Consider the following 13447-nt stretch of genomic DNA (forward strand, 5'->3'; position numbering starts at 1 on the left):
TTTGGAACCAACGACCCTGTGTATGCAAGGCGGTCATGCTAACCATTGGACCATGGTGGCTCCCTTATTGGTACAAGCTTGTTTAAAGCTATAATCGTTGTAACAATTAAAATTCGACACATTTACAATTCAATGCATATTTATACATCCAAAAATTTTCGCAATTGGGAGGGTTCAAAATAGTATATAATATAGCAAATAATAAAATAAACTTCTAACATAAAATAATAAAACATTTATGTGGAAGAAAAAAAATTTTTCTACAATCAAATTTTTGATCAAAAGCTTGAAATAAAATTTTTTAATGTGGTAGATTTTTAGAAAAATTTTCTTCAAATTTTGGTAGATTGGTTTTCGCCAAGTGGTATCCGTGTTCATAATACTACTTGGTATGCCCCAATTGAAAGCCAAATCAATGCAAACTTTTTCGAAAATATATTATCAGAGACATCTAGTGCTTGTGTTTTGCAATGACAAAGCTCACTCTTCATAGTAAACGCTCTTGATATGTCTGACATTTAAATGTACTCTACCAGTGCTTTCAACGGTTGTATAAAAAGGTCCCTTCTTTCGTTGAAGTTCTTCGTATTAATTTGGTACACTGTCGAATACGGTATTTATCATCCCTGGTGTGTGTGTATTGTTTGTCAGAAATTTTAGGAAATTGTAATTTGTCGGCTTGTAAAAGAATACACGAAATTTTCTTGGAATTTGTAAAAAAATGTAAGTATTTTTAATCATAAGTTGACTATAAATAAATATTTTATACAAATACCTTCAAAACATCGAATTATTGAAAATAGATTTTTAGTATTTTTAATCATAAATGAACCTCCTTCAGAATAGTATCTCATTGAATTGTAGACGTTGCCTTTTGCTCTTATTAGTGCTTACTTGTTTATAACAATACAAATTTATGTAAATATAAATTGTTTTTATGATTTCATAAATGTCCTTATCTTTTGCCAGCAAAATGTCTAAACGTGCTGCTGACGATAACAGCGGTGGCGGTGGTAGTGCTGCTACCAACACCAATCTCGGTCAGCCACCCATTAAAAAAGTCCATTTTGAGCCTCATTTGATAGGACCAGTATCCACTCTGGAAGAGATGGATATCAAGGTATTGGAATTCCAAAATAAGAAATTGGCCCAACGCATAGAACAACGTATGCGAACCGAAGCCGAATTGAGGCATCGCATAGAACAGCTGGAAAAGAGACAGACTCAAGACGATGCTGTTCTCAATGTGGTCAATCGTTATTGGAATCAACTAAATGAAGATATACGTGTCTTATTGCAAAGGTTTGATGCCGAAACGGCAGATGAATTGGAGAATCGCAATGAAAATGAGGTCACAACATCGTTCTTAACGCAGTTGTCGACGTGGGACAAGGAAGAGCTGGACGATAAATTGGCCAATCGTGTACAGGTCTCGAAGAGGGCAGTAGCCAAAGTCGTTCAAGTCATCGATCGTATAATGCAGAGAAATGAAAAAATTACCACGGCCCTTAAGGGAGAAACGGTACCTGGTGCCTCGGGAGAAAGTGCCGGAGAAGACTCGCAGTCAGATGCCACCACTAATAATACCATACCAAACATTGAGGAGACCCTAAAACAACATCACATTGAAATTATGACAGAAAATCGTAATTTACAGAACCTCAATACATCATTGCATGAAAAATTCCACACCATGTCATTGAAAATGAAAGAATACCAAGATGCATTGACAGCAAAGGAAACCGAAAATGCCGAGCTGAAGAATCAGATTGATGAACTTCAATATGATTTGGAGAAAATCCATTGTCGCAATGACAAATTGGAAAATCACTTAGCCGAAGCTATAGAAAAACTAAAAGCCTATCATCAAATGCACGGTGATCCCAATAAGAGTTCCTCAACATCAAAAACTTCTGGACATAGTCATGTTAGTAGTCACCAAGTAGAAGATTTACAAAAGGAACTGGAAGAATATCGAGAATTGGCTAATAATCGTTTACAAGAACTGGATAAGCTACATGCCACTCACAGGGAGACCCTCAAGGAAGTGGAGAAACTAAAAATGGATGTAAGTTTGACGATAATAGTCATAAAACTCAATTTTTATTCTTTCACATTTGTACTTTGTATTTAATTCACTGACCATGAAAACAATTTTTTATCAGGCCACATTGCGGTGAATCAAATAGATAACCTTTGAAACACTTCAAAAAGCTTTACTGAGAGGACATAATCCATTGTTGTAAAACTTTTTGTTGTTTTGTCGAATCTGTTATTAAACGTATGTCGCTTTGTAAGCAAGGCGGGTACATATAGGTTAGGTTAGGTGGCAGCCCGACCACATTGGTGAATTTCTCTCTTGTCACTGAGTGCTGCCCGATTCCATGTTAAGCTCAATGATAAGGGACCTCCTTTTTATAGCCGAGTCCGAAGCTTTGAAACACTCAGAAATGTCACCAGCATTACTGAGGTGGGATAATCCACCGTTGAAAAACTTTTTGGTGTTAGGTCGAAACAGGAAACGAACCCACGACCTTGTGTATGCAAGGCGGGCATGCTAACCATTGCACCACGTTGGCTCCCAAGGCGGGTACATATGATTCGTGTTCAGCACGAGACGTATGCTGGCGATGTCTTCGAAAAGAGTGATATGATTGATCTTATCGAAAGCCTTCGATGCTGGTGATATATGCTGTAAAGGCATGTAAGACTGCATTTTGTTGGCATCTATATACTTTGAAATTTCATTCGGGGTCAAACTCTTTGGTTGGTCCATGGAGCAATTGAATTGCGGAGAATGATATTTTTCACGTCGTTCGATGCAATAAAATAAATTGTCTCAATTGGCTAATTTTGGCTTTATGAAAGCAATTGTGATGAAATCACGGTTGTCACTCGAACCAAAAATAAAAAAAATTGGAGAAAATTTTACCCAAAAAAAAACACCAAACAAATTTTTATTTCTATAGAAATATTTGTCAAAATTGTTTTCTACAGAAAATTTTGTCAAAATTTTATTTGTATAGAAAATTTTATCAAAGTTTTATTTCTGCAGACAATTTTGTCAATATTTTATGTCTATAGATTTTTTTTCATAATTTTTTCTATAGAAAATTTTGTTAGAATTTTATTTCTATAAAAAATTTTGTCAAAATTTTATTTCCATAGAAAATTTTGTCAAAATTTTATTTCTATAGAAAATTTTGTCAAAATTTTTTTCTATAGAAGATTTTGTCAACATTTTATTTCTATAGAAAATTTTGTCAAAATTTTATTTCTATAGAAAATTGTGTCAAAATTTTATTTCTATAGAAAATTTAAAAATATTTAAATATAGTAAATTTTGTCATACTTTTTTTTCTATACAAATATTTATTTCTATGGAAAATTTTGTACAAATTTTATTTCTTAAAAATATTTTTGAGTGTTGTTGACCTATTTTATGTTTATTCTGATTATTAATTTTGTTCGGCTTGAGGTCATAGAAACAATCGATTATTGATTTGTTTTAATATTTATTTCCAATATTTCGGTTAGTGCCACTAACCATCTTCTGGGATTTTGTATGTGAGTTCGTGTGATGCTGTTCGTTCTGCAAGCCACCGTACACAAATTTAAAAACAAAAACTTTCTATAGAAATAAAATTTTGAAAAAAAACTTTCTTTAGAAAATTTTGTCAAAATTTTATTTCTCAAACAATTTTGTCAAAATTTTATTCTATAGAACATTTTTTTTACTTCTATACAAAATGTTGTCAAAATTTTCTATAGAAAGTTTTTGTTTTCAAAATTTTATTTCTATAGAAAGTTTTTATTTTTAAATCTTATTTCTATAGAAAATTTTATTTCTACGAGTATAGAAGATTTTGTCCAAGTTTTATTTCCATAAAAAATGTTTGTCATAATTTTATTTTTTTTATGATCACAAATATTTTTATTTATTTATTTATTTATTTATTTATCCTGCACAACAAGACTTACGACTTATATTTACTGTACAGGAATTTTGATTAACAGGTATGTCCTCTTAGTAGTTTAGTGAAAAGTTACGTTAGGTTCAAATAAATAAAGAAAAGCAAAAAAATCTGAAAATACAATTAAAGAATTAAGAGAAAATATTATAATTTAAAAGGAAACAATAGACAAAAATAATTATAAAGTAAATGTAGTATTTCTATAGAAAATTTATGAAGTACCTCTTAATTGGAGGGGAATATTTTGCAAAACCAAAACATCAAGAATTTACCAAACTAACAAACAGTAAAAAATCTACCATTTTTGGTAGAATTCTACCAACTGTGGCAACCGTTGATGAAATCTGCAGCTGATATGAATCGGAAGAAATAACAGGTTAAGATATTCAACAGATGTTGAAAGTGGAGTCATAGATTCCCATTTATGCCTAGAAGACTAAAGACTTCCATATCAAAAGTTTACGTCCACCAGTTCTATATTCGGGCTGACAGGGTGTACAAATACAGTTTTATTTCAGAGATATCAGACATAAGTTACATGTAAAGGCCATAAATGTCTAGCTCAGGCTAGATGAATCTATGTGCATCTACACCCCGAAGTATATCTATGGGCTGGGATTTTCCTCGAACCTACCTCGGACGAAGAGCAAACATTGTACAACATAATAAATTGCACGACACGAAACACTGAAGCTTTAACCTCTGGCCGATTAGTAGGTCCTATATTGTCAATCACCTGTAGAAACACCTCTGAGATTACCTTTATTCTTAACTGTATAAGGCGCCCATAACGAAAAATTGCATGCACATCAATCGCTTTTGGTTGTGCCTGTGTTATGGAAACGAAACGAAACCTTTCCATTTTGTAAAAATTTGAAAAAGTCTACTTTAGACATTTGGAAAGGTTGACTTGACGAAGTAACATATTTTACGAATTTTTTAAAATATCTAAACTGTATTGGATTTTTTTAGTATCTAAGATTTTCTTTCATTTCAGATTCGTCAATTACCCGAATCGGTAATTGTGGAAACGACAGAATACAAATGTCTACAATCTCAATTCTCAGTTCTCTACAACGAGTCGATGCAAATCAAAACAATGTTGGATGAAACTAGAAATCAATTGCAAACTAGTAAAAATCAACATCTACGTCAAATTGAGGTAATGGAAAGTGAAGAACTGATTGCCCAGAAGAAGGTACGAAGTGAAATGATTCAAATGGAGGATGTTCTAGCACAAATTCGTAAAGAATACGAAGCTTTGCGAATAGAATACGAACAGAATATGGCCGCGAATGAACAGACAGCACCGATTAATCGTGAAATGCGACATCTCATAACGTCTTTGCAAAATCACAATGCCCAATTGAAGGGCGAGGGTTATCGTTACAAACGCAAATACAAAGATGCCTCCGCTGATAATGTGAAATTGCGTAGAGAGTTGGAGGAGGCATTGGCTAAATTGGAAGGAAATAAGCAACAAGGAACTCCCAATCAGGGTACAAATGGTGATGATGTTAAACAGGAGGGTGCGTCTACGGTTAAAGAAGAATATCCGGGTACATCGAGTGGATCGGGCGGCAGTAATACAACTCTAAGTGAAGGGCTTAGTGTAAAAGAGGAAGGCAGTACGGCTGTGAAGTCCGAGGATGAGACAATGGATGATGATCAAAGCAAAGATCACAAAGAGGGCATTAAGAAAGAACAAACAACGTCACCAGGTGGGCCGGAAAAGAAAGAACCAACTGCAGCAGCAGCCGCAGGCTCAACGCCCACTGGAACAGGAGGAGCAGGTGCAGTAAAACAGGAAAAAGATGCCAAAGACATTCAGAAAGCAAAGGAAGTTAAAGTGCAGGAATCCGAAATGGTGCGAGATTTGAAGGCCCAACTAAAGTAAGTTTGCTAAGATTGTTTCTTCATTTCCATACAAAAAAGCTTACACTTTTGTTTTTACCTTCCAGGAAAGCCCTAAACGATCAAAAGGAGATGAAGTTGTTACTGGACATGTATAAGGGAGTATCCAAAGATCAACGGGATAAAGTCCAACTTATGGCCACTGAAAAGAAACTAAGATCTGAAATAGAGGATTTGCGCCAACAGCTGAAGAAAATCCAAGAAAGCAAACGCGAAGAACGCAAGAAACTTGCCGACGAGGAAGCCTTGAGGAAAATCAAGCAACTGGAAGAACAAAAATATGAGCTGCAAAAACAAGTGGCCAGCCAAAAACCACCAGACAATAATTGGGGCCCTGGTGGTCCAAATTATGGTCGACCCTTTGTAGGATCTCATGAGGAAGAAGCCTTGCTTAATGAGATGGAAGTCACAGGCCAAGCCTTTGAAGACATGCAAGAACAAAACTCTAGACTTATTCAGCAGTTGCGTGAGAAAGACGATGCCAATTTTAAGCTAATGTCCGAGCGTATCAAAGCCAATCAAATGCATAAACTTCTGCGAGAAGAAAAACAAATCTTGGAAGATCAAATGAACACGAGAGATACACAAATTGAAGCTATGCACATAGTTCTAAGGAAGTTGGAAGAGAAGGAACGCAGTCTACAAGCCACGGTGGCAGCAATAGAAAAAGAGTTGGTGCTACGACAACAGGCCATGGAAATGCATAAGCGCAAAGCCATTGAATCTGCCCAGTCAGCGGCTGATCTCAAATTACATTTAGAAAAGTATCATGCCCAAATGAAAGAGGCTCAACAGGTGGTGGCCGAAAAGACTAGCTCCTTGGAGGCAGAAGCCTATAAGACCAAGCGTCTGCAAGAGGAATTGGCTCAGTTCAAGCGTAAGGCTGAACGAATGAAGAAAATCGAGATGGCTGGTACAACCATCGATGAAGTTATGCTTGAAGAGATTCGAGAATACAAAGAGACCCTCACATGTCCCTCATGCAAGGTTAAGCGTAAAGATGCTGTTCTATCGAAATGTTTCCATGTCTTCTGTTATGACTGTCTGCGTACCCGTTATGAGACGCGTCAGCGTAAATGTCCTAAATGTAATTGTGCATTTGGTGCAAATGATTATCATCGCTTGTATTTAACGTAAGCAGACGCGGATGGATAGCCAAGCTAAAAGTAGTACACCCACAAAGGCGGAAGGCGGAAAATATGCATTGATCATTTAATTCATACAACTTCCATTATAAGTTTTATGTATTTTAACGAAGTTAGTATTAAATGTGTAAGTGAACAATCCTAGAGGATTTTCATATTAAGTTTCTCTTAATTTGTTTTTTCCCTTAAATTGACAAAAAAGAAAACATTAAAAATCATAGCAGAAACAAATAAAACTAATAAATAATATATATTAATATATATGTAATAAAAATTACGCAAAAAAGGGTTTTTAATTTTAAGCAGAGGCTAAAATTTCACAGAAAAAATATGAACAATATTAATCATAACTAAACAAAAAAAAACCTAATTAAAATGCTAATTGATTCAATTACTTTATTAAACAAAAAAACACAAAAATTTCTTGTTTTCAAGAAAGGAAGAGGCCGTTTTTTGCGAGCACTAAGGGAAGATTCCATCTTTATTTGTATGAAGGTTAGCTTAGCTTAATTACACAGATTTTTTTTCGAATTCAATTACGAAATTATTTTTTCAATTATTTTTTACAAATAAAAACTTAATTGAATTTTTCTGCACTTTCAATTAACTTTTTTATTTGTTTCAATTAAAAATTTAATTGATTTTCATCGCAACACTCTATTTTTTTAATTTAGGTAATCAATCAGATGGACTTCACCGCTTTTTGTACCCTCCACAATAGAATGACGGCATACTAACTTTGTTATTCCGTTTGTAACACATCGAGTATATATATATATATATATATATATATATATATATATATATATATATATATATATATATATATATATATATATATATATATATATATATATATATATATATATATATATATATATATATATATATATATATATATATATATATATATATATATATATATATATATATATATATATATATATATATATATATATATATATATATATATATATATATATATATATATATATATATATATATATATATATATATATATATATATATATATATATATATATATATATATATATATATATATATATATATATATATATATATATATATATATATATATATATATATATATATATATATATATATATATATATATATATATATATATATATATATATATATATATATATATATATATATATATATATATATATATATATATATATATATATATATATATATATATATATATATATATATACCTATATATGATTGATTACCTCAATTAAACAAATTGAGTGTTGGTTGGATGATATTCACGGTTGCAACAGTTGGTAGAATTCTACCAGAAATGATATAGAAATAAAATTTTTACAAAATGTTCTATATAAATAATATTTTTACAAAATTTTTTTTATAGAAATAAAAATTTGAAAAAAAATTTTTTCCATAGAAATAAAATTTTGGGAAAAGATTTCTATATAAATAGAAATAAATAAATAGAAATTTTGGCAAAATCTTCTTTAGATACAAAATTTTGACGAAATTTTCTATAGAAATAAAATTTTGAAAAAATTTTCTATAGAAATAATATTTATCAAAATTTTTTATAGAAATACAATTTTGACAAAATTTTTTATAGAAATCAAATTTTGAAAACATTTTTCTATAGAAAGGCCGGTATGCACCTCTAGCGAAAAATTTCATTCCCATAAGAAATGCATTGCTATTTATGCTAACGAAATTTTCGGTAGCGTTCAATTTCGTAAGCTGGTACGCACCTCTAATGAAAATAACAGGGTTGTCAAAAGCATATTTTGGCAGCAAACATCTAATTTATTACAATCATTGTGTGCGTACAAGTTTTAAAAGGTCTGTAAATAATAAACAATTTATTTGAGGAATATTTGGAACATATATTAACAATTTTTAAAAGCGATTAGCTAGTTTAAAATTTGTTGTACACAGCCCTGTTTTTTTGTTGTAGACTTAAATGAATTTTTGCTACCGAAAATTTCGCTAGAGGTGCATACCGGCCTGAAATAAAATTTTGAAAAAATTTTTCTAAAGAAATAAAATATTGATAAAATTTTCAATACAAATAAAATGTTGACAAATTTTTCTATAGAAATGAACTTTTGACAAAATTTACTATAGAAATAAAATTTTGACTACATTTTCGATAGAAATAAAATTTTGAAAAAAATTTCTATAGAAATAAAATTTTGACAAAATTTTCTATAGAAATAATATTTTGTCAAACATTTTTATAGAAATACAAGTTTGACAACATTTTCCATAGAAATAAAATTTTGACAAAATTTTCTATAGAAATAAAATTTTAACAAAATTTTCTATAGAAATAAAATTTTAACAAAACTTTCTATAGAAATGAAATTTTGACAAAATTTTCTATAGAAATAAAATTTTGACATTTTCTATAGAAATAAAATTTTAACAAAATTTTCTATAGAAATAATACTTTGTAATTTTTTTTTATAAAATACAATTTTGACAAAAATTTCTATAGAAATAAAATTTTGAAAAAAAAAAATCTATAGAAATAAAATTTTTACAAAATTTTCTATAGAAATAAAAATTTGCAAAAATTTTCTATAGTAATAAAATTTTGACAAAATTTTCTATAGAGATAAAATTTTGACAAAATTTTCAATAGAAATAAAATTTTGACAAATTTTTCTATAGAAATAAACTTTTGACAAAAGTTACTATAGAAAAAAATGTTGACAACATTTTCGATAGAAATAAAATTTTGAAAAAAATTTCAATAGAAAAAAAATTGATAAAATTTTCAATAGAAATAAAATGTTGACAAATTTTTCTATAGAAATAAACTTTTGACAAAATTTACTATAGAAATAAAATTTTGACTACATTTTCGATAGAAATAAAATAAAGAAAAAAATTTCTATAGAAATAAAATTTTGACAAAATTTGCTATAGAAATAATATTTTGTCAAACATTTCCATAGAAATAAAATTTTCTATAGAAATAAAATTTAAAAAAAAAAATCTGTCGAAATAAAATTCTGACAAAATTTTCAATAGAAATAAAATTTTAACAAAATTATCTATAGAAATAAAATTTTGACTAAACTTTCTATAGAAATAAAATTTTGACAAAATTTTCTATAGAAATAAAATTTTGACAACATTTTCTATAGAAATTAAATTTTAACAAAATTTTCTGTAGAAATAATATATTGTAATTTTTTTTATAAAATACAATTTTGACAAAAATTTCTATAGAAATAAAATTTTGAAAAAGAAGAATCTATAGAAATAAAATTTTTACAAAATTTTCTATAGAAATAAAATTTTGACAAAATTTTCTATAGAAATAAAATGTTGACAAATTTTTCTATAGAAATAAACTTTTGACAAAATTTACTATAGAAATAAAATTTTGACAACATTTTCGATAGAAATAAAATTTTGACAAAATTTTCAATAGAAATAAAATGTTGACAAAATTTTCTATAGAAATAAAATTTTGACAAAATTTTCCATAGAAATAATATTTTGTCAAACATTTTTATAGAAATACAATTTTGACAAAATTTTCTATAGAAATAAAATTGTGACAAAATTTTCGATAGAAATAACATTTTGAAAAAAAATTCTATAGATATAATATTTTGTCAAACATTTTTATAGAAATACAATTTTGACAACATTTTCTATACAAATACAATTTTGACAAAATTTTCTATAGAAATAAAATTTTGACAAAATTTTCTATAGAAATAAAATTTTGACAAATTTTTCTATAGAAATAAATTTTCAATAGAAATAAAATATTGACAAATTTTTCTATAGAAATAAACTTTTGACAAAATTTACTATAGAAATAAAATTTTGACAACATTTTCGATAGAATTAAAATTTTGACAAAATTTTCAATAGAAATAAAATGTTGACAAAATTTTCTATAGAAATAAAATTTTGACAAAATTTTCCATAGAAATAATATTTTGTCAAACATTTTTATAGAAATACAATTTTGACAAAATTTTCTATAGAAATAACACTTTGACAAAATTTTCTATAGAAATAAAATTTTGACAAAATTTTCTATAGAAATAAAATTTTGACAAAATTTTCTATAGAAATAAAATTTTGACAAAATGTTATATAGAAATAATATTTTGGCAAACATTTTTATAGAAATACAAGTTTGACAAAAATTTCTATAGAAATAAAATTTTGACAAAATTTTCTATAGAAATAAAATTTGGAAAAAAAATTTTCTATAGAAATAAAATTCTGACAAAATTTTCTATAGAAATAAAATTTTAACAAAATTATCTATAGAAATAATATTTTGTCATTTTTTCTATAGAAATAAAATTTTGACAAAATTTTCTATAGAAATAAATGTTTGACAAAAAAATTGTATAGAAATAAAATTTTCAATAGAAATAAAATATTGACAAATTTTTCTATAGAAATAAACTTTTGACAAAATTTACTATAGAAATAAAATTTTGACTAAATTTTCTATAGAAATAAAATTTTGACTAAATTTTCTAAAGAAATAAAATTTCGACAAAATTTTCTATGGAAGTAAAATGTTTACAAAATTGCATTAATTTTAAAAGCTTCAGTTTGCAATTATGGTAGACAACAGTAAAAATGTCACAATATGGTATTTTCTTAGCTTAAAGAGTGATTGTTATAATTGAAAACTGCTTCGTTGTTCGCAAAAAAACTGAACAGTAAAATAGAACAATGATGTTTTTGTCAGTAAACTACAAATTTACTTTAAACTCTTCTTATGATCTTAAAAATTGACTTTTGATATTGACCAAAATCAAGTACTTGACTTTATCCACCGAAGTCTACATACAAAAATAAAAAATTCTAATTTAATCAATCCAATTTCGTTAAATTGTTTTCTGTGTACACTTACAAATTTGCAAGAAAAAATTCGTAAACAGTAAAAAGGTAAACAGAAACTTGTTTTATGTTGTTAAAACAATTTGATTTGTATATTAAGGCCGGTACTCTGTTCGGTTTTCGCGTTGAAACTCCATACACAACCAAAAAATGCGAAAAACTAGCGAAATTGTTCCATTTGTGGTACTTTGTTTTTTTTTTCGAGTTGAAAAACTGACGTTTATAGCATGGCGCCATTTGCAATGTGAATTACGAAATAATTTATTTATTAAAAATATATGTGTGGGTTTGTAGCGCAAACACGGATCATATTTTTGTTCCGAAAATATACAAAGGATCAAAGGAGTAGCAGATCAATTGCCCAAGGAAAAATAAAATGTTTTTTTGTAATAGCAAGCATCAACCACCATCTGAATTCAACATTCGCTCCCTGTTAAATAGCTCTCCCTGTTACTTAAATAATCGCCACTTTCTATGTGCGAAATAATGGTTTCTATAAAATTTTTTTTCGCAAGAATGAAGATAGTACCGGCCTTTAAGCATAAATGGAAAAATTCTTTGCAGTAAATGCAAACAATAGGACTTTGAAGTTCCGTTTAAACGGAAGTATACTCACAAACAAATACATTCATTGCGAATCCTCCAATAGAAATCACTGTTTCACATGAGAACCAAGGTTTAATTTAATGCGCTTTACACTCTATCAGTTATTCCGGACGACAGTGCTCGTGTCGAACATATCCCATATATTGTGCACATTATAAGTTAAGTCCGAAGGCATAATCGATACTGCTGCAAGTTTATGGGATCGATAACACATTTACCGATTATTTAGTCATCACCGACAAGTCGTATCGATCCGACACACTGTAAGATTCTTTACAAACACCGACATTCCATCCGGAATAACTGATAGTCTGTAATGCGCTTTACAGACTATCAGTTATTCCGGACGGAATGTCGGTGTTTGTAAAGAATCTTACAGTGTGTCGGATCGATACGACTTGTCCGCGATGACTAAATAATCGGTAAATGTGTTATCGATCCCATAAACATGCAGCAGTATCGATTATGCCTTCGGACTTAACTTATAATGTGCACAATATATGGGATATATTCGACACGAGCACTGTCGTTCGGAATAACTGATAGTCTGTAAAGCGCATAAAGCGCATTAGTGATATTATGTGAAAATCTACCACCAAAATCTATTTAAAACTCTGGCACCACTTTAGGTAGATTCCGAGCATAGAACTAATGAGATATATACAAATTTTTAATACCGTTAATCACTATGTTTTCGCGAAAACTACCTACAAATAAATCCGAAATTTAGCCGAAACACGCAAAATCGCAACATTGATTCAGATGCCCTATAATAAAGTTTACGCCATACGATTTTATTTAGAGCATATATGCGCATTAGCCGTTTGTTGGTATTAAAAATACAACGCCGTTGAAAATGCCTAAGCAGGCTCATACTTAACCCGGTGGTAGATTTTTATTTAGTTTTTG

At 29.0% G+C, this 13447-nt stretch overlaps 1 protein-coding gene across 1 annotated transcript; it reads left to right on the forward strand.

Annotated features, from left to right (window-relative positions):
• The first annotated feature begins 594 nt into the window (after positions 1-594).
• Positions 595-7640, forward strand: Bre1 (E3 ubiquitin-protein ligase Bre1). Its single transcript, XM_075304050.1, has 4 exons — positions 595-723; positions 970-2068; positions 4972-5867; positions 5936-7640. The coding sequence occupies exons 2-4, from the start codon at positions 974-976 to the stop codon at positions 7023-7025; spliced, it is 3081 nt and encodes a 1026-aa protein (XP_075160165.1). The 5' UTR covers positions 595-723; positions 970-973; the 3' UTR covers positions 7026-7640.
• Positions 7641-13447: the final 5807 nt, after the last annotated feature.

This window comes from Haematobia irritans, chromosome 4, assembly GCF_050003625.1.
Source record: "Haematobia irritans isolate KBUSLIRL chromosome 4, ASM5000362v1, whole genome shotgun sequence".
Taxonomy (NCBI): Eukaryota; Metazoa; Arthropoda; class Insecta; order Diptera; family Muscidae; genus Haematobia; species Haematobia irritans.

What these genes read in the sequence shown, in the direction of transcription:
- Bre1 (XM_075304050.1), top strand. Translation starts at nt 974, where the DNA reads ATGTCTAAACGTGCTGCTGACGATAACAGCGGTGGCGGTGGTAGTGCT. An exon ending in TGGAGAAACTAAAAATGGAT is followed by an intron (nt 2,069 to 4,971) that starts GTAAGTTTGACG and finishes CTTTCATTTCAG; the next exon opens with ATTCGTCAATTACCCGAATC. An exon ending in GATTTGAAGGCCCAACTAAA is followed by an intron (nt 5,868 to 5,935) that starts GTAAGTTTGCTA and finishes TTTACCTTCCAG; the next exon opens with GAAAGCCCTAAACGATCAAA.